The 22,510-nt window shown below is 40.9% G+C and overlaps 1 protein-coding gene across 1 annotated transcript in view; it reads left to right on the top strand.

Moving 5' to 3' along the window:
- LOC306973117 (guanine nucleotide exchange factor VAV3-like) overlaps positions 1-22,510 on the top strand; it is a 73,317-nt gene that overhangs the window by 27,515 nt on the left and 23,292 nt on the right. The window contains exons 16-26 of the mRNA XM_079569939.1: positions 521-622; positions 1,817-1,908; positions 2,573-2,595; positions 4,611-4,652; positions 4,842-4,866; positions 8,256-8,386; positions 12,943-13,008; positions 14,459-14,493; positions 15,317-15,433; positions 18,949-19,036; positions 20,818-20,947. Coding sequence (XP_079426065.1) covers positions 521-622; positions 1,817-1,908; positions 2,573-2,595; positions 4,611-4,652; positions 4,842-4,866; positions 8,256-8,386; positions 12,943-13,008; positions 14,459-14,493; positions 15,317-15,433; positions 18,949-19,036; positions 20,818-20,947 — 851 coding nt within the window. The remainder of the gene's footprint in view (positions 1-520; positions 623-1,816; positions 1,909-2,572; positions 2,596-4,610; positions 4,653-4,841; positions 4,867-8,255; positions 8,387-12,942; positions 13,009-14,458; positions 14,494-15,316; positions 15,434-18,948; positions 19,037-20,817; positions 20,948-22,510) is intronic.

Below are 22,510 nucleotides of genomic sequence, written 5' to 3'. Positions count from 1 at the left end.
CAATGTGATCCTAGTTAAATGGCCATTAAATTTACATATTGTCGTATTTGTTGTTTTTTCTCTCATGTGAGGCTTCTTTCATGCGGTGCAGGTTGAGGTCGGGGTCACATGCCTATTGTTTGTCGTCAAAATCCATTATAAAAAGACACAGTTTTCAAGTGTCTCTTTTTTTTTTTTTTCGCGGAGGTTGTGGTGCCCTCTGCTTTTTGGAAATAACATTGGGAAAGAAACACATTGAAAAAGTGGAAATTGCAACGAGTCCTCACTTACACTATTGGAACACTCAGCGTAAGTGGCCTCCTCTGGTGCACTTGACAAAAAGTCGTTTGATTTCAGTGCGCCGTTGAAAAACATGCCTCAATGAATATTTTCCCACAGTTATGATTTGGCCGGCGTATATTGTATATTATCTTTGTTCATGTCTGTGGAAGTGTATAATACAAAACAAGCTGTGCTAATGACTATATCTTTACATAAGCAAAACCTTGCTTTGGCTAAATCTTGTATATACGTCTTTCAGATCAAATATCCGACCGGACAAAGCCAACCACAACTATCACCAGTTCAAGATGCACACATTTGAGAGGATCATGTCCTGCAGCTACTGCCACCTCCTGCTCAGGTACTTTAACTCTGTCAGGTGTGGTAACGGTAGGGATGGGTCCCAAACCCGGGATTATTCGTCTGACGGCCCAGCTCGTCTTATCAGTGCTGGAGGGGTCTCGCTAATGTCAGGCAGTTATCTACCACCTTGATGTATCATACTACAGTCGCACCACACATATATTAAAGTGTTAGTCTGTAAGTTTGCAAAGTGAGGAAAGATAGAGTAAAATTTTGAAGTAAAGCAATCAAATTCCTCCCCTCTTTATCTTGAAAGCTGGTGTACACAGTGTATTTTTTTTGTCTTAAAAGATTTTTAGATGTTGCATTGCACGACGTGGGAGTGTAAAATCATGAGCTGCACAATCGCAGGGAAAAGTGCAGGGAAAGTCCTGTAAAGTGCAGAGAAAATGCAGAGACCCACTCAGGCCTAGCTTGTTGCTTGGTTGCTTGTGTCTCTGGCGGCGGTGAGGCATTCTCTGATGTTGTATTCTGTTGACGAAACGCTTGACAGAGATCTGAGTTGCTGCAAGAGAATGGCTGTCTTTGGAGGTACGACGGTGCTAGGTTTTAATTTCTCACCGTACGACCTGCGATTTTGAGCTATGACCTCGGACTTTTCCCTCGACGAGTGATTGTTCGTTGCAGACAGCCAAAATAGCACAGCGTACACTCGAGTTTGCAAAATGAGGAGAGCAGGAACAGAATTTTCAAAAGTAAATGAGCAAGCTCCTCCCCCTCCCTCGTGATTGGACCTGACAGGCTGGTTCACAGGAAAAGCTTGTCTCATTCTCTGATTAGTTGCTGAGACTTTACATCAAAATTTAAGAAAACGTGGTAGATTTTGCACATTTTATAGAATTTGAAATGCATTTCCAGACTATCACTTTAACATTAGGTCAAAACATGCGATATATATATACTGTAGGTAATAAGAAGAGTTTATATACTGTACCTGTCGGGAACAAAAAGAAAAAAGAAAGAAAAAGAAAGAAAAATAAGAAAAATAATGACATTTCCATTGTGCCTCGGGGGTTTTGTTTAATTTCTCTGTTTTTAATTAGAAATCAGAATGAATATAACTTGAAGCTATGTTTTCTATATCAGGCTGAAGGACATTTCTTCACTTTTTTAATCTGCACACTGGCACAGAAGACAGACAGATCCGAAATGTCAAGACATTTACTCTACAACTTGCGTTTCTCTGTTCCAGGGGAATCTTTAACCAGGGGTACCTCTGTCTTAAATGTGGCCTGGGGGCTCATAAGGAGTGTCTTGGTCGAATGAGACTATGTGGGCAAACAGGTAACTGCAACATAAACGCACCAATGCAAGCAATTAGTGCAATGTTACTTATGCTATTTCTGACCTTTTTTAAAATTGAATGCCAGTAGGGCTGCCTGAAGCTGTCATATACGTATTTAGGCTCTTTGATCACCAGTTTAGCCAAGGGATCTGGCAACCCATAGCATGAGCCCTGTGGTATTTCTGATCAGACTTAAAAAACGCAAGCATGTAAAAGTTGTACTGTAAAATACTTACCTTACATCCCTTAAATACAAACACAGTGTACCATTGCTGAAACATCAAAAGCATGTTGTGCATTAGACTTCTTTTGAAATGTTGAAACTGGAAACATTTCTGTAAAATTGTTTAAAAGTGTCCTAAAGTCTGTACCCAAAAGACCAGTCTAAGCTTTTCTGCCTGTGCTCTGCTCCTGTATCTCTCTGGACCTTAGACAGGTGGCAGGTCCAGCCAGTGACAGGTTCTTCTTAGCAGCCCCCCTCCCTCACCCTCTTACTCTCTCTCCCTCCCCCTCACTCCCCCCTTCTTTTCTCTTTATGCATTCGTGGAGTGCGTGATCGGGGCCACGCAGGTTGGCAGCTGAGGTTGTATGTCACTAAACCCACAGTCTCATACTGTATTCCTCTCACTTTTGCCCCTGTCTGTCTCTCTCGTGACACTGCAGACTGCGGCAAGACTCGCTCCAAGGTAAGATCTCCGGGTAAACTCGCATCAAGGTTAAAACTTCAGAGGTGTGTTCAATGCAACCACTAATGATCAGTAATTGAAGTCAGTGGATGCACTATCCATCAGGGTGACAATAGGCTGTTTGGACCTGGACCTAATTTCAGAATATGAGAAACTTTTGCAGACTAATACAGGGTTTCTGCGCGGCATTAAAACGCTTTAAATCGGATTCAAACTGGCATTAAAGCAGTACTAAGTAACTTGTTTACCTTAATAAGGAATTTTCGTAGTCCCTCTGGGAGTAATATAAGTGTTAGTGGGATGATTGGAGGGTCTTTCATCTCCCCCTGGTGTCTCTGGCCAGAAAACCACAATTGCAACATCGCTACCTACGGGTCGGAGGCCCCAATACACACAAATAGAATCGCAAAGAAGAAGCTTACAGGCTAACGGGCAAAGCTAACTGCAGGCTAGCACTACTTAAACAGTATTTACAGCCAAGTTTGAGTGAAAAAACGTATCTCCATTTTGTAATTGGATGTACAATATCCCTCTCTCCCTTTGTCTTTTCTGTCAGAGTAGTATTTACTCTCACGGACAATTAATGAGTAAAAAAACGCAACTTGCTACCACACCTGCAGTGGCGCTTATGGCCTCTAGGGGCAAGAGTTGCTTAGTACTGCTTTAAATCAACATTTTTGGGAAAATATATTTTTTCCTTAGAGACAGAACCTACAACAATGACGCTCAACTATTTTTACAGCATACATTTGTCAAAAACACAAAAACTATGGTCTTAAACAAATTCATCTGCATTTTGTCCAATTTACTTTTGAATATTAAAATTTTCCCTCATTCCTCTGTTTGAATGTCTATAAATATTACAAAATGGAATATGCCACATTTGGTCTGCCCTGTATAGTAGGGGAAAAAAGCATGTCCTTACCTTTGTTGGAATGGTCACTGTAATGTAATGTTTTGTCTGTATCCATGTTTCTATCTTATCTTAAACTTGAGGTCAGGGTTAGGTTAGGTTTCTTATTTGTACCCGTAAGTTAATTTGTCTTGCAATTCTGAGGAAAAAAAATAATCAAGCACCACATAAAAAAGGTGGTAAATAAATAATTTCTCCCCGAATGCCAAACAATCCTTAAATTAAAGCTGTTGTTTCTCTTTGTTTTGTCTGATCTAGCAGTGAATTCTTCTGCCCACACGCAACAGTCTGTGATCACGGCTCCTTCTGCTGCAACTTAGCTTTTCACATTCTCAAATATAAAGCAAGATCACACTCACTTAAATATAAAAGGCAGGCAAGATTATAAATAAAAATAGAGATCGTCTGAACCGTATCTTCACAGTCAAATAATGAGGTATAGCAGACAGACATAATGCTGAGGTGGGTTATATAAATGTATTAGGAATCATGGGGCTCTGTAGGCTTTCTGATTGGATAACTGTAAGTGGATAGACTTTAGAACCAAGAGGTCGATTGATATGGGTTATTTTAAGGCCAATGCTGATATTTTTGGCTGATATTTCCAAATGTCTTGTCTTTAATCCTGTGTATAATGTTTCGAAACTGTCAAATGTGTCAGTGTTGAACTGTGACAGCAGGGGGCGCTTTATTATAGGCCGATTTATTCAAGACATTCATGTTTAGTACGTACTTCAGAGGGAGCTTGTTTGAAAGTCAAAAATCAATCGGAAAGTCTCTATCTCTTATGGTTCTGAAATAAGAAGCAAAAGTCTGCAACATAAAATATATAAAATAGGTGAGGTGTACCGATTTTTACTGCGATATTTCCGGAGATATCGGCCTTTTATGGGCATTAAATCGGCCAATATTATAAAATACCCAAATATCAGTTGACCTCTATTAAGAACTGCAAATATAAAGTAAACCTAAACCACTTTTGTAAGCGAAAGGTAGTTGTGAATGTATCAGCAATACAATTACCAGTCAAATCGGTATTTGATTTGAGCATGTTTACTTCATAAGTATGTGAATCTGAAATACCCTTTTACATCCTGTATAGGGCGCATTTGGATTTGAAGACGTTTCTGTTTGGCCTCTTTGGGTAATTATTTTAGTTTTGAAGAACACACGCTCCGAAAACAAACCTTTTAAAATGTTTACGGACCCAATGTAGTCCTTGGGTCATCACAATCTCAAGAGTTTAAATGCAATCTGTTCCTCTTCAAGTACTTATTCCTCTAATCTAGCTTTGATTGTCACTAACATGTTCTCTTCTATCTTGCGTCTGCAGGAAATTGTCAGCCCTCAAGATCCAGGTCAGTGCATCATAACCACTGTAAAGACCTGAACAAATCTGCTTGTTTATCTCCACGCTTTGGTTCAAAATGGTTGTCATTCAAAGGCCGTGCAGGACTGTTTAATGCTTTATGGTCGTAGACGTCTTTCTAACCACCTCACGCTTCTGATCAAATATTAATGAAGGTGAGAAAAGCCCGAGCTGTGTTCTTGGAAATGCGCTGACACAAGCCTCCAACGCCACAAAACACATGTCCAAGAGACCATTTTTTATATAATTATGTTTAAAGTTAGGTATGTGCCACCGTAAAAGGCATTTACAGTAAAATAAAGCATTAACACGTAGCTGCATGAAGGAGGGGAAAGAGTGTGTATTAATAGGAATTAGGGCTTTAACGACTACAGATTTTCAAAGGGAGTTTCAGTCTCTACGATGATGTCATCACATTGACAGTAGATCATTTATATTGAGTGCATGAGTCATGTGATAATGTAGGCTCAAATGTAAGCAAGTAATGCCAGCTTTTTTCTGAGTTAGAAATACAAAGTAGTGGCTTATTTCCATTTCCTTGGTTTTAACTTAATTTTTAGGCTGTGTTCAGCGTTAATGCGTTTACCTGCGGCGTAAGAAACATCACATAGTGTCTCTTAACAGTGGGTCTGTCCTCTCCTCTCTCCTCTTGCCCTCCTCTTTGTACTTCTCTCCTGGATCTTGTGTATCCAACGTCTGAAGCAAATATGCTTTCGGACCCCGGAGTGTTTGATTGTTGTTGATCGTTGAGTCCGAATGAGTCCGTCCATGCTAGAGAAAAAGTTAAAGGAACAGGCCACCGTTTTTCCATACTGTGATTTGTTCTTACCTGAGCTTAAACGAGTTAATAGGTACCTGTCTGGTATTTGTGCGTGCCCGTGGAAGAGCGTGGTAGCTTCCAACTTCACCCCTGTTTGGAGCTATATACTGGGAGAGGAATATACTGGGAGAGGCCAAATGCTAACAACATCTTTGGTCTTTTTGCATCACTAAGGGCACACAGTTCTTACATACTCTGATATGTTCTTACCTGAGCTTAGACGAGTTGATACGTACCTGTCGTGGTAGCCCCTGTTTGGAGCTATAGGAATATACTGGGAGAGGCCAAATGCTAACAATATCTTCGCGTGACTGAGGGCACGCACAAAGACCAGACTGGTACGGATCAACTCGTCTAAGCTCAGGTAAGAACATATCACAGTAAGCTTTTAAAGTAGTTCCTTTAAAAGCCTGGCCGTGCAGTGTATCGCGGTGGAGGTGGAGAGATAGTCCTAGCTTTAGCTCGCTCATATCAACTGAACATGTCCAGATGAGATGCGGACAAAACAGTGTGTTGCACTAGTTTGTGACTGTATTTACTGTCCCACTGTAACACAGAAAAGGGGTTCCGCCTTCCACAATTATCCTGTGTTTTTTTTTACCTTGTGTTAAAGTTCGCAGTAACGTAATGTACAGTAAAGTGGTGAATAAAAAACTTGCAAGCCACAAGCGTCAACACACAACTGCAAAGAGAGATTAATACATAACTAGTCGACTCGTTGATAGCAAATATATTTTCATTACATTATGTGTACAGTAAATAGTACAGAAGAAATCACCTGTATTCCAATAAATGCAGTGAGCAGTGGAGAAAAAGTACTTGCACCCATCATTGTGATAAATCAATTCACATAAGAGGCTTTATACGAGGCGGACAGGCGTGCTTATTGTTGCTATTAAAAACAGAGATATTCCAATCATGGGAGGACACTGGCAGCTAATAGTCTCCTGAGGGGGAAGAGCTATGGGCCCGAGTGTCTAAAGGCGATGGGCGAGCGAGGGATGCGCGAGGCGGGGGAGAGTAAGTGGCCGTGTCTCCGATGGTGACAGGAGCGTTTCGTCTTAGCTTTAGCGCGGCGCTCGTGGCTGTGTTAGTCCCATATTGTACAGGAATCAAAGAGATGAATTTGTGGAAGGAGGAAATTGCTCTGCCTTTTTTTTTTTTTTTTCATCCCGGACAGCGGCTTGATCAAAAACGCAGCGGGACCTGGACATGTGTACGGGCTGGGATAGGGGTCGGTCAGGCTGACATGTTTATAACAATAGCAGTCACAGGGAACGATAAGAGAAAGTGCAATGGATAAGCAGCCGCAGGGATATTAAATGACAAGGAAAAAGCATTTTGTGGGGAAAAAAACAAGGCGGTTTAGTTTTGTTATTTTGTTTGCACTTTAGACTAAAAACTTCACTAATATTGTTTGCTATAAATAAAGCCCTTTGCTCAATTTGACTGTGGGTAAGGTTAACGTTGGGTTATGGTTTAAAAGTTTGCCGTTTTCCATCATTCGTCTCTTAACCAGAATCGATAATGGAAATAAGTAATGTTTTTATGTTAATATTTGTGAGATTTAAAATACTGTGTTTTGGCATAAACCTCTTAAACCCCCACCTGAACCATCACATTTCATCCAGTTCGGCATTACTCATAACTAAAAGCTTCTTTAAAAAATAGCAACGAGAAGGATTGGAAAAGCAAAAATGGCACTTTAAAGAGACTATACAGAGTTTCAAAATGTTCAAATTAAGTATTTTCCTCCCCCTACATGTTCCAGCCATGTCCTAATGTGTAGAATGAGCTCAGATCTGTTCACCACAACTGCCTCTGAAATCCTGCACTGTCACTCAAAAAGTTGTTACTTCGGGTCCAAAGCGTAATGTAGAAGGTGCAGTTATACGTATGACCTGAGGTGGCAGTAGTGAGTATAAAATGGCCAACTTGTGTCTAGCCCCTTTAAAAAACATGACTAAAGAGTGAAGATTAATCAACATAAAAGCCACAAAAGAGCAGCAAAAACATGATGGAAATGCAACAAAAAAGCCACAAAAAAATGATGAAAGTATGACGAAAACTGAACAAAAAAGCGGCAAGGAACGTGACAAAAACGTGACAAGAAATGTGACCAAAAAGTGATTAAAAGAAAGCAATAAAAAGAGACGAAAACACAACAAAAAAACGCTTCAGAAATGTGATCAAAAAAATAATCAGGACAAAAAAATACATGAAAAAGTTACGATCAGTTTTGCAGGTCTTAGCTTTCAAATGAGGCATTGCGCTGGCCAAGCTCTCCAGTCGAGAACCTTGTAGATGTGGGTAAAGCCGAACTGGAGAAAATGCACTCAGTTAAAGTAGGGGGTAAGAGGTTAAATTGCATCTAAAAGCATTAAATCTAACTTGCTGCTATTTCTATACAGTAAACCCTTTATTTTATTGATGATCTTTTTAAGTTTTGCATGAATGACTTGAACCTTGTTGTACGCCGCACCTCTCGCCTCTACTCGTCCTCACACTGTGTACATGTGCATGGATTGTGACTCGTACATTCATCTCCCCCGTCATAGGTTTGCCCAGGATGGTGGTGATCAGAGACTACAGTGGCGTCCCCTGTCCCCAGTGCGGACCCCCCCTCAGCATTCACACGGGGGACGTGATTGAAGTGATGTTTGCCGATCTGCACAGCTCCTGGTGGCAGGTGCGTGTCCCTCTTTAACTCAACAGCTGGGACTATGAAAAAAATAACATGTCACGGCTCAGCGCTCGACACGGGGGCACGCCATGTCTGCATGCTGGAAAATAGCAGTCAGAGCTTCAGTGTGTGGATGAGAAACTGTCACACCAAAAAAAACAGGACAAACCACTTGAGACCAATTAGTTTTGAGGGGGGGTCATCCTCCACAGGTTTGTGTTTCAAGTGCCTTTAGAATAAAGCTAGCCCACTTTTTTTTCTGCGCGAAAGAAGGTGGGTCTGGACGTACAGTGGCATGTGCAGATGTTATTAGCCAAAACTAATCATGAATTAAGGAGTCATGGATTTTGCCTCCGCGTTCTCGTCAGTTTATATTCAGTTCATATTTTGTGAATTGTACTACAGCTGTCATCACGTCTGCTAATTGCTGGTTTATTTCACTCACTCCCTTAAAGGGATATTTCAGGATTTTTGACATAGGGCCTCATTTCCTCGTTATCTAGAGAGTACTTGATTTCTGGAGATTAAAAAAAAAAAAAAAAAAATGTTATTCATGTTTCTTATATTTGAAGAGTTTAGTGGTGCTAGGCTAGTGCTAGGCTAGTGCATGTCTATGGTAACTAGTAGCCTGCATTAAAAACAGTCTGACCCAAGCACAGTGCACCTGAGGCAAATCACTTATAACACCAGGCTACCAATATCTGAGTTGACTAAATCATTTTAATATAATAATTTTGCATGTAAAAGAACTTATGAGCAGCATCAGCTTCCTGGCTGTAAGCTACGCAGTGGCGGAGTGATCTGCTAGATTACCGGATCTACAGTAGTTTGTTTACCTGTGGCCCACATTGCTGCACGTGGAATTCACGAAGGAACTTTCTACAAATCATATATGGCAAACGTTTGGACTACCCCATGATTTTGAAGAGGTTTTTAATGCAGGCTACTAGGTACCATAGACATGCGCTAGCCTAGCACCACTAAACTCTTCAAATATAAGGACTGCAGGAATTAAAAAAAAATATATCCCCAGAAGTCAACAACACTCTGGATAAGTTGGAAATGAGGCCCTATGTCAAAAATCCTGAAATATTCCTTAAATCTGTAGAGGATGTGCAGTAGGTTTATTAAAAAGTCAATAAATATATATCAAATACGGCTTTATGCACAGATTTATCTATAGGGTTCACTTTTTTATCGTTTATTGAGAAGGATTGGCTGTAAAATCATAGCCAGTCCTTCTCATGTGCTCAACTGTCAGTACAAGCTGCTGCGGTCTGGGAGGAGGTTTAGGATCCCCCTCTGTACACACACCGCGATAAAAACCCCTGTGTAAGAAGAACAAATGTGACTGTGCTAAGCCGGGCCACTGTGGGTGTATTTTGGATTTATATCTTTATTCTGTAATGTTAATGTATTTGTTTGCAACGGACTCCCCTCCAAGTCAAATCTCTCTCTCCCTGGAGACAAAATAATAAAAATGAATAAATAAAGTATCTATCTATCATTCACTGGTCAGCCACTATACAGCCTGTTTCTATGTTGGAAGATATGCAGCAAACAGCAAAATATTTTCTAACAAGCGTGTTATGGCCAGTCCCTCTCTCCAATCATCACAGACTAGCGTGAAGCTTTTATGCTGGTTTCCCTGTATCCATCTCTCCCTCAGCCGTAGACAGACCATAAACGCGCACCGGGACGTTTATTATGGGGTCAGTTTCAATTAGAGACGAGTGAGATGTGGAGAGACCCTCGGCTGCCCCTGTGTCCTCTCCTTCTCTCTCAGATTGAATCACACATCGGATGATCTAACCAATTAGCCGCTGCCGCTGATTAATTACACGCCACGCTGAGACAATAAAACAGCACACGCCTGGGCCTCCACTGGGGCGTTTAATGGCAGCGCGTAACCTCGTGTACCGACGCATTTAGCAGCCAACTCACAGCGCTTCAGAGCACTTGACCTTATCTATTTTTGAAGTGCTGGACATTTATCCCGGGTCCCTGGTTGTAACTCAGTGTGGCGTCAGAGGGTTGTTCACTTCCTGGAAATTCACTCATCAGAAAGTAGTGTTTTCTCTTTAAGGGGATAAGTGTGAAACAATGGGATCGTTTGAAATGAGTTTCTGGGACCAACAAACTGCCTAATAATTGTCAATTAATCAAGACGATTGCCTTATATGTAAATGTTGGGTGTCTGATCCAAATTGTGGATGTGCCCAAAGGCAAGACTTCACCTTTCCCCAGGCCAAGTTTTGTCAGTCAGCCCTGGAACAACAGACGTAGCCGACAAACCACCAAGTGATTGAATATTATACTACAACACTGCACATTGTGAAGCTCGCCAAGCAAGCGCGCTAGAAAAGGGCGTCATTATCATTATAAGACAAACACGTCTACATTCTCATCAAAGCTGTTGTTTGGAAAAATAGGCATTAGGCAAATGTGAGTGAATTTTTCATTGGGACTGAATATTGATGGCAAGATGAATGAGCCAGATGGGTCCAAGTCTTTGTGTCCAAAGTTCAGTTCATTATAGTGCAAAGACACAGTGGGGAAATAAGCTCAGAGGACAAAGTAGCACAGCACAGTGATACTATACTAGAGGATCAAAATAGGATGATACCTAAACGTGTAATAACAATTATTGTAATTACATTGTCCTTTTTGGTAATAATTAATAATAATTGTTAGCTTGCTAGAAACAAAACTTTTTTTTTTTGGAAAGACACTTTTTGTAGCTCACATGTTTAAAATAAATGTATTCATTCATGGTAGTACTGTTTACCCCTGACTGTAGACCAGGGGTAGGCAATGGGCCAAATCCGGCCCTCCAGTATAGAACCTTGATGATTTTGAGAAATAATGTGCTCTAAAATATGGGAAATTTGCACTTACCAAGTATCTCAAATTGCTACACTGTAGTCATTATTCATTTTTTTTACTATTTTACTGTTTGCACTTTTTTTGCACCGAATGTAACAAGTGAATTTCTCCGTTGTGAGATCAATAAAGGATTATCTTATCTCATCTTACTGACGAAAGTGAGGAAACCAGTCTGCGCCATCAGCCTCTCGACCACCACCAACCACTCACTCACTCCTACATTCACCCAAGCTTCCTGGTGTTCCCAAACGCTCTCCCATCGAGGTACGAGCCAGGCCCTTCCCTGCTTAGCTTCCGAGATTTGATGGGATTTTTAGGTATGGGCACAAAGAAAGTCGTGCTTTCCTTTGGGCTATAATTGGCAGGTTAGTAGGCCCATGGTCTTTTTACAATGAAGGAATGAAATTGGCCCCCACCAAATAAACTTGCCTACCCCTGCTGTAGACTGTATTTAAATCCTTTTTCTGTTAGTACTGTTCTGTGAAGTGGACCCTGATCGTCTCCAGTACTTCCTTTTTCTAATGTTACCACAACAAAACGCTTTGGCCTCATCTGATAAATCCATCTGATCATATGGAATTGTAATGTCTCACTAAAGTCCTCCCTAAATGATCAATGTGTAATTAAATCACTGTTTCTTTATATTTTTGTCATAACTGTTGTCTGTAGACCCCCCCACCCCCCCCCACCCCCCTTTGTTTACATTGAGGCCTCTCCGTTGGACGCCTGTGTCTCTGTGCTCCCCGGTGGCGCCAGAGGATAGAATTACAGAACACTGAGAATTCATATCCCGCGTTACCCAGAAGGCAATTATCCCCCATCCCAGCGGCCGAACAATACAATCAATCACCGTAATTTCATTTGATCCTTTGGCTGCTGCCTGTTTATGCCAGGGCAGTAATAAGTTTAATCTTTATCATACGCTTATCATGCCATAACAAATAGAGAAGAGCTTTCGATGAGAAAGAGAGAGAAAAAAAAACGGTCCCCCCACCCTCTTTGATGAAATGTTATTACACAGAATGAATCACAGAGATGGGCAAAGATTCGCTTTCCAATTTGGTTACGGCTCAGGTCTGCACGCTCCCAAGAAGCATTTGATCGCCTAATAAACGTGGAGAGTAGATCGGGGCATGGCCAAGGCTTGGAAGCAGTGTACATGACCCTCTGTATAGTGTCTATTTCCCCTCACGCAATGGACTTCAAATTGACCCGTAGCAAACGCAGCGCCTTAGATTACTCTGCGCATAATTCACGTATAAAGGCTCATTGGCCCGTCTGCGTGATATACATCTTTGACTTAAAATAACGACGCATCAATGGGAGTTATAAAACGCAGCGGAGAATCAATATCTAAGCAGCGGTAATTTGTCGACCAAATTGGTTTACCCGGCTGAGAAAATACTCTGTAAAGCTGCTTATCTTAAGAACAAATGCCTTTCATATGAGGCGATCTGTACCTCTGAGCAGCTTTAGCATTTTTCTCCAAATGCTAGACATCCATTATTATAGAGTTAGGGTCTTTATTTGTGGTATACTCGTATTCATAATTAACTCAGGGGCTACAAATGAGATGCACTGCTCGTTGTGCTCTAATTGCCGAGGATTTATCGGAGCCAAGTGAGAAAGAGGTGCTCGCAGACAAATTTAATGCGATTAACTGTGCTTTTTTACAGGGGAAAATCCTGGCAACAAGCAAGATTGGCTTCTTTCCCAGTGACGCTGTAAGGCCGTGCCCCTGTGTAAGCTCAGTTTATTTTTTTGCTACTAAATCAATAAGACCCATTGACAGTCTAATCTAGTCAGGCTTTGCGCTTGTCCCTGGCCCTGATAAAGTCACAAAGCAACAACTCCTTTATTTTGCAGTTCATGAGTTTATATGATCTAGTTTAGCCCTTTGACTAGTTTAGTTTTTACCTCATTTTGACTTGATTGTGTTCTGGATTTAGCCAAGTTGAATTTAACCCCTTAAAGGTGCATTATGCAACTTTTTATGTGGATAAAAAAAAAGGTTGATATATGTGCGTAATTTACCTTGTAGTGACCCAGTGGCTATAGGAGTCAGCATGGCGTCTTTACGTTCCACCACAGTGGTCTCTAGGACGGTCCAGGATCAATTGTTTGGAAGGTTTTCACTGTTGATGGACCCCCTCACCAGAAAACCTCCAAAACAATTGATCCGGGAGCACCCTAGAGACCACTGTGATGGAAAGTAAAGGCCCCATGCTGACCACTCAAACAGCCAATGGGTCACTACGAGGTCAAATACGCACAAACATCAAACTTTTTTTGTCCCATAAAATGTTGCATAATGCACCTTTAACCCCTGCCTTAACCGAGGACATTGCCTCCAGTTTTACCCAAAACTAAAAGCCTTTCAACTGGAGCATACAGCCCATAGGCAAGCTAAGACCCACAAAACTCATCTAAGCTTCTTCCTTTCTTTTTGTTGTCATGTTTTAGTTGTTTTTATCATGTTTTCATTGCTTTGTTGTTGCATTTTTGTCACGTTTTTGTCACGCTTTGTCAGGTGTTTATAGGCCCTAACGTTTTTGTCACTGCTTTTTTGAAGCATTTTGGCCGTATTTCGTTTTTTTTATGTAATGTAACTCAAGCCTCAAAAATGTGATCAAAAAAGCATAAAAAACATGACAATCACCACAAGGAAGAAGCTTAGATCAGTTTTGTGGGTCTTAGCTTTCAAATGAGGCGTTACACTGTAATGTTCAACTGGAGACAATGCACAGGCGTTGGTTGAGAGGTTGTGGGGGTGCTTTTTATCATGTTGTAATGTTGTCAAAAACATACCTGGAGTTGTTTTTTTTAAATCTTCCCCAGTGGCCCCATCTCTCACGTAGTTTAATGCTTTTATCGCGGAGTAAATATACTCGAAGGGGAAGGGGTGAAAGAGAGCTAGAGGGTGTGAGGGGCTTAGGGGTGAGTTCGCTTGTAGAATCCGGAAGTGAAACTGCATATTTTGTTTTAGTTTTTTAGATGCATTTTCTAACCAACAGTGTAAGATAGTGATTCAGATGTGTTTGAGATTATTGATAAATACCTGCTAAAAGCATAATCGCTTCTATAAAGTAGTCTATCAATGGATATTGTTACATTAATGGCAGTGAGGGAAAGACAGACGGCATATTACACTAATTGATTCACAAAATAACCACACTCTTTGTGATCTCCTAGGTGCCAAAACCAGTGGATTACTCAGGGCAGCCGTGGTAAGTGCCGGGATCATGAATTTACATGTTTGCTTATAAGGTACAGACACACAATAGTTTACACCAGGCAAATGGCCACACTCAGTACTGGTAAACATTGTGGCTGCATATATTTCTTAGATTTTTCTTTTACTGTTAATATATGGCTCTCTGAAATAATTTGATTTAGGCTTTAGTTATGTTTTCAACCTCTTACTCCACGCCTTAACCAAGCACATTTTCTTCAGTTCAGCTTTACCCAAATCTAAGGCCAGGCCATAAAGCTATAACCTACGAAACTGATTGTAACTATTTTTTATTATCGTGTTATTGTTGCTTTTCTGGCACGTTTTTGTTGCTCTTTTGTTGCGTGTTTGTTGGTTTTTTGTCCTGTTTTTTATAATTTTTTTGTTATGTTTTTGGCCTCACTTGTTTCGCTGCGTCTTTGTCGTGTTTTCATTACTTTTTTGGGGGGTTTTGTTGTGGCTTTTCCGGCACATTTTCATTGCTATTTTGACACTTTATTCAAGGATTTTTTTAGATTTTGGTAAGATAGGTGTTTTTCTTGTGTAGAGACATGATGAATGTGCAGTTTTGACCTATTTCAGAGCAATTTTGATCTAGTTTAAAAAGTCTGTGACCTGGTTTAATCCTGATTTAATCTTTGTTATAGAACTGGTGCTACTTGTAAAGTCAATGTGGTGGTGGTCGTTGATGAGAATACAGTAATTTGTGAACCACTGCTTTAACCATTGAAATTGTCGTCAGAAAAGTTATTAGCTTATACATCAATGATAGTGGTGACTGTGTGTTGATGTCTGTGCATGTTGTGACGCTGGCTCAGGTTTGCAGGGCCCATGGACAGGTCTCAGGCTGAAGAGGAGCTGCAGGAGAGAGACCACGGGACCTTCCTCATCCGGAACAGGAGCAAAGAGTGCACAGAGTACGCCATCAGCATCAAGTGAGTGGCACTAACTGGATGTTCTCGTCTCATACTGTCTTTAATACTTAGCCTTGTGTGCTTATCATCCTTCATACTTCATAACCCAATACTTATTTTGCACGTTTACCACGTCTACTGTAACACGATAAAGTCTCCTCACTCAATCACAGTCTGTTCATCTCTGACAGTGTTCCTCAACCCGGGACCCTCTGGCCTTTAGAGACCCCCGCAGCCCCTGTTTCGTAGCCCATCTGTGTGGCTGTACTTTGGTTTATTTTAGGCTCATCCTCGTGATCTCAACAGGCAAACTTTCATTGTATATATTACTACTATATACACTATATACTACTGCATCCTGAATAACACTGCCGTTTCAAACCACTTAAAGGAGAGTTTTATGCAATTTTTTTCACTCAGTTTTATATTCATCGTGACTGAAGTGTGGTGGGCTTTGAAATTGATCAAAGAAAACCAAAATATACATTAGACTTGGGACGGCAGTGGCTTAGCAGTTAGATTGGTCATCAACGGACTTAAAGCAGTGCTAAGTAACTTGTTTACCATAATAAATCCTTTTCGTAGTCCCTCTCAAGGTAATACAAGTGTTGATGGGATGAATGGGGGGTCTTTCATCTCCCCCAGTGTCTCAAGCCAGAAAACCACACTTGTAGCTTTCCCTTCTCCGACCCGGAACCACCAATACACACTAATGGAATCATGAAGAAGAAGCTAAAAGGCGAACGGGCAAAGCTAACTGCGCCACTTACACAGTATTTGCAGCCAAGTTTGAGTGATTGTTTAATTAGCTGTATCCCTCTCTCCCTTTGTCTTTTCTGTCAGCGTAGTATTTACTCTCATGGACAATTAATGAGTAAAAAAACACAACATGCTACGACATCTGCAGTGGCGCTTATGGCCTCTCAGGGCATGAGTTGCTTAGTACTGCTTTAAAGGTCATTGGTTTGGTCTCATCCTAACCAGTGCGTACTATGTTTTTGCCCTGTAGGAGTATAAGGTTTCCGCGGGGCATTAAAAAGTCTTTAAAAGCATTAACTGGCATTAAATCTACATTTTTCTTGGAAAATATTTTACTTAGAGACAGAGCCATAACCACAACAATCAACTATTTTTACTGCATACATTTGTCAAAAACTATGGTCTAAAACAAAATCAACCACAGTTCTGACTGATGTGTTATACTATATATATATTATATACTATATATATATACTATACTATATACTATAATTTTTAAGTTGCCCATTGTGTCCAATTTAGTTTTGACTATCAAAATGTCCCCTTATTCCGCTCTTGAATGCATAAGGTAAACCTTTATTTATGTCACAGTGGAGAAATAACGTGTTACATCATAATAGAAGAAAGAAAGAAATATGCCATTTTTTAATTTTTATTTTTATTTGTGGCATTGAAAGCATTAAATTTGACTTCCTGCTGCTTCCTTACTTCACAAAGGAAGTTACTTGTGAATATACGATATACACAATCTCGTCTGTTAGGTTAACTTAACATAGGGATATTGTTTTTCGTGGCTCTGTTTTTCGTCTCTGGGTGTTGTGCACCACACATAACTCAACCTCCATCAATAATGTATCCCTAACCATATACAGGGACGTATCAGTGGATTTGCAACATGACCCGACCCTTCTCATCTGTTACACACTGCAGATGGGGAGATTCACTGTGTTCATCCCCGGAGTGAAACTTGCACATCATCATCGTCATCCGGTATAGGAGGCATGCAATCTCCGGCTCGGACTGTAGACCTGTCATTTCACCCCCCATGCGCTGCAGTTTCAGAAGAGTAATACGTATTATCACGCTGTACATGACGCCCACGACACTGAGAGGAGATTTGGTTGATTTAGACACACATCAGCGGCTGTCCGTCTAAAATGAAGAAGGGTTTCTGAAGAAGCTGTGTTAGTTTTCAAAGAGGAGTTTAACAAGGTTTCAGGCTAGAATATACCGGGAAGTAACTGCATACCTTTGGGAGTTGAAATGTATGTGTAATTCTTGGTTTAATTCTTCTCTTAAACAGTACTGCTCTGAACATGTTTAAATTGCACACAGTTACCTCAATCTTAAGCCCTAAGTATTTTGTCTTATATGACACTTTGTAAACATTATTCAAAGTTGCTTTAAAGCAGTACTAAGTAACTCTTGCCCCTAGAGGCCATAAGCGCAACTGCAGGTGTCGTAGCAAGTTGCGACTTATTAATTGTCTTGGAGAGTAAATACTACGCTGACAGAAAAGGCGTAGGGAGAGAGGTATATTGTACATCCAATGGAAATCATTTTTTTCACTCAAACTTGGCTGTAAATACTGTTTAAACTTACGCTAGCCCACAGTTAGCTTTGCCCGTTAGCCTGTTAGCTTCTTCTTCGTGATTCTATTAGTGTGTATTGGTGGCTCCGGTCTGGAGGCAGTCAAATTGCAAGCATGGTTTTCTGGCCAGAGACACCGGGGGAGATGAAAGACCCTTCAATCGTCCCATAAACACTTGTATTACCCCCACAGGGACTACGAAAAGGATTTATTAAGGTAAACACGTTACTTAGTACTGCTTTAAAGTGCCCAAGGACTCAGCGGCAGTATGTATTGCTGGTGCCATTAGTGTGTGTGCATTAGAGTGCGGATCGGGCCGTTTTTTTCTGTCCGAGACCGGCCCTCGTCCGACAGAGCAGTGATCAAATCCGAACCGAGCCCGACAAGCATTAAGATATTTGTGTCCGAGTCCGACCGAGCCCGACACATTTAAAATCACAATATTTCCATAAGCCTAATGACACAGTAGGATACGATATTGTTTGTGTGGAAAAAGTCAGATTTTAGCCATCAAAAGGCATTCGGAACGTCAACACAGATGAGCGGAGCACGCACGGCCGCACGCACGCACGCACGCACGCGGAGCAACAGTTTTACCTGTGCGGTCACTACACGTGTTTCGTTGTCACAGCAGTTCACAACTTCTTAAAAGCATTACTGCGTGCGCACTGCGCAGTGCATAAGCGGGTTTAAATGCCGCATCTTCTGTTTATTTATTTATTTAGTTTAATGACAAATGAACGCTTGCAATGCATGAAATGAAACAGACCCATTTTATTTTAATTTTTTATTATCGTGCTGATGTGTCCGAGTCCGACCCGAGCCCGAAAATAAGTTCTAAATATTTGTCCGAATCTGACCGAGCCCGTCGGGTTCCGACGGGTCCCGTCGGACGTCGGACGGGTTGCAGCACTCTAGTGTGCATCAGCCACTGCCGCCCCACTCCTGCTTATCTAAAATATCTACTGGCAATCATGCTCTATATTGTTTAACATAATTCACTTAGTCTCATCACATAGTCTGCTTTATTATACAAGTCTGAAGCATCACCAAAAGCAGATAATTGCATCTTTTATCTTCAAAGTTACAAGAAAACTCATATCCAGCTCACTAACATCGTTATCCGAGTTGTCATCTCTGCGATGATGTTGCGTCATGTGCCGATAAATCTTCATGTCCTCCACAGGTTCAGTGACAAAGTCAAGCACATTAAGATCCTGACCAAGGACAGCTGCTTTTACATCGCTGAGGCCCGGCTCTTCAAGACGGTGCAGGTAAGTACTGTGCCACAGAACTGCAGAGGTTTCTGATCCCGTTGGTCAACATTACTTTAGCTACTGATGTTGTGACAGTAAATGACTTCTTTTATTCACTCAATCCGGGTTTGGTTTTTGCTGTTGCTGATGTCCATCTCTCAGAGCAGTATCCCTGTATCAATTTCATTTCTTTAAAAGAAAGTCACAAATTGTTATTGAGAAGGTTTGGTATCCAGCACTTAATATTAAAACTCTACAGCAGTAACTCTCAGACATTTCACTCTAAGTACCAATTTATGAACTATTTGACCTTCCGATTACCACGGGGGGTAGATTTGGGTCAAATTTGGATGAAACCTGGTCGACAATTGACCTAAATTGGACTAAATTATGAATAAAATGGGTGTAAATCACTTCTATATCAGAAAACCCCTAAAGTAGGTACATTACAAAGGTTTTAGATTCAATCATCTATAATTAAAGTTGAGTTCAGGCTAGGGCTGGGTACCGTTAAACGGTACCTACTTGGTACCGACCGAAAAGCTCCCGTAGGAGGCGGTATCGAAAAAAACTTTTTTTTTTTCTGTGCTAATTTTCGGTACTTTTTCTCTCCAAACGTCCATAAATGATCCGCAGTGAGTCTAAAAAAGCCTGAACTCATGAGCAGCTTCAGCGCAAATGCAGAAGCGAAGCAAAGCTGTAACTTACTCGCACTTCAGTCATTATCAGAGATGGCAGAGCCGTGGTCTGAGCCAGGACTAAACCAGGACTAAACCAGGACTTACAGTAAACTGGTTAAAAAACAGGACTAAACCTGGACTGACTAAGAAACTAGAGCTCTTAGACAAATAGAAAAGCAGTGACAACACAGTAGCATCGGCTTTACCTTAAGCTTTAGCCCTGCAGAGCCTGAAGATACGCGCTGTTATTTACAACTCCAGCTGCATCAAATGGCAGCACCGGAGCATTTGGGATCAAAGATTGTTTCTGGAAAAGGTGAGCGCTCACTCTGCATTAGCCATTTTTGGAACATTTATGGTACATTTTTAGTGACAGAGTGAGCGCTCGCACTATGTAACAGATCTTTGACGTGTGAGGCGCTTTCACTTCGTCGAACAGTGTGTTTAGAAAAGTTTATCTGAAAGAAAACAGTGCCTGATGTGGATCTGGTCTGTTCCTTCAGCTCAGAAGGTAATAATGTCCTTTCTCTCTTTTTATCACTGCTTTAGTGGGAATTCTGCTCAAAAAATTAAGTTACAGGTGACGCTGCTGCGGCCTGTTTTCTGATGTGCCGTGTTTGGACTTCCTCCTGAACGATGCTTTTCATATGCACATTATTTTAACTCAATTAAAATAACATAGGTATCGATAAAAGTACTGTTAAGGCACCAGTACCGAAAAGCAGGTATCGTTAAAGTAGTGGTATCGGAAAAAAACGAACGGTACCCAGCCCTAGTTCAGTCTGAACTTGCAGATGAGTACCACAGTTTGAGAACCACTGCACCACAGTACACTAATTGTAGTTATAATTTTACTACATTTGAAGTGCATGGTGAGTATAGTTTATCTATCTATAGTTTATCTGAAGCCTGGCTACTGTATTCAGACAGCTACATTACATTTATACATGTATACGGCTGATCTTTCCTTTTAAACTTGGAACTATAATTCAAAATAACCTTCATGCTTAAGGCCTATTCATACTCCACAAGACTCTACCATTTCTTTTCAGTCTTTTTACATGTAGCCCTTCTGATGCAAATCCTTGGCGCTTCTTCCATTGTGCATGTTTTCCACAGGAGTTAGTGGAGTATTATAAGCAGCACTCTCTAAAGGAGGGCTTCAGCAGTCTGGACACCGCTCTGCTCGTCCCCTATAGGGAGCTGTCCAATGGAAACATGCCCAGGGCCATCACCAAGGCTGTCAGCGGTGAGTGCACTTCACAAAGTCCCTACAAAGTTCCTCGGGAATGGCTCAGCTTGTGTGGCGAACAGCAAAGCAGAAAGTGAAGCTTTGCTTTAAATTAATGAGCAATGTTAGGGTGTAAACTGAAACTTATTGGTTCACTAAATCAGTTTGTTTTTGCAACATATAGTGAGCAATTATGAGGATAATCTGGGAAAAGGGACTCAGAACATATCCAGCTTCAGTTGGTCAACACTTAATTAATAAATATACAATATTAAAAGGCAGGAACAAACAAAAAGCTAACTTTCATAGACACAGTACACCATTTTGTTTGGAAAATAACCTCTCTAGGAAGAATAAAGCGGACTTTATTTAGTTTTTTATTGCTATTAGTTCAGTTTATGACTGTAATACGTTGATGGAAGTTTTGGTTACTCTCAAACAATTACCTCTTTCTCTGTATTCACGCACACTACAAACGTAGCAGTTACACCATGCAGACAGGGGACTTGCCTGGCTGTCATGTTTAAACCTCGTCTTAACACCTCAGGCTGCTGTTTCTTTAAGTTGTCAGGCATGCTGCAAGTATTTAGCTCCGTACCATTAACAAGAATCCCCATAGAATAACACAAGCCCAGAGCCAGAGAGAGTGGAGCAGACACACTTCTTCAAGTTTAGATCACTGCATGTTTCATTCTCAAACAGCAAGGCTAGTAGTATTTCGCTGCAGTTCAAGTATCCCTCAGAAAAAGGCATTTTATGAAGATAAAACACAGCGTTGTCCATGTTTATCTATTGCAATGCACGAATAGTTTTGCAATGTGTGTTATGAGCAAGAAGGTCCCAGGTTCAGAGGGACAGAGAGTTTGCATGTTCTCCCCGTGTCTGCTTCTACCCCAGGGGAAACTGTAGCTACATACTCTACATCACTAACCACCACTGTGTGCAGAGTTAATAAAGAATAAGCTCCTCTACTCTGTGTGAAGCTAAAGCTAAAGCGCAATACAAATAAGCTTCAATTCCATCTGTGACCCTGTTCCTCCTGACCCAGACCGTCTCCCTGCCCCCCTCCTGCCCCCCGCTCTCATTTGCCTTTGTGATATTCGTAGGACCAACAATGACTTACTTATCACTGAGAAATAAAGTACAACAGGAAAAAAAAGTCTAAAATTACAGCAATTAGGAGTGTGCAGTGCATATTTAAAGGGCAGTTTTTTGTCTTTGAATGAGTAACCAGCCCAATAGTTTTAAAGCTCCTGAATAATTTATGCCCATTTGCAAATGTGGCTATTGCATGTAATTTTCTCTAATTTTGCAAATGCCTCTATATCCCCGTTTTCACAAGTTAAAAGTCTGTCCAAATTGTCTAAATTTCTGTATTTGAGTCACAGCTGGACATAGAACAAAATCTTCTTGTCAAAAGCTGAAAAAAAAATAGTCTTTTGTGTTTTATAGTTCTTGGGGAAAATGGCACATCTGGTGTCTCCAGTGGTTTTGTGACAAACTCAGCTCCAACAATGTCATGCCGTTTTAAAAGCCTGGTAAATCTAAGGCGAAAATTAACTTTCAATTGTGTGTGTTTTT

The sequence above is a fragment of the Gobius niger genome, assembly GCF_951799975.1.
Source record: "Gobius niger genome assembly, chromosome: 13".
NCBI classification, from domain to species: Eukaryota; Metazoa; Chordata; class Actinopteri; order Gobiiformes; family Gobiidae; genus Gobius; species Gobius niger.
Note: the sequence above shows the minus strand (reverse complement) of the source record. Positions and strands in the feature narration are given on the sequence as shown.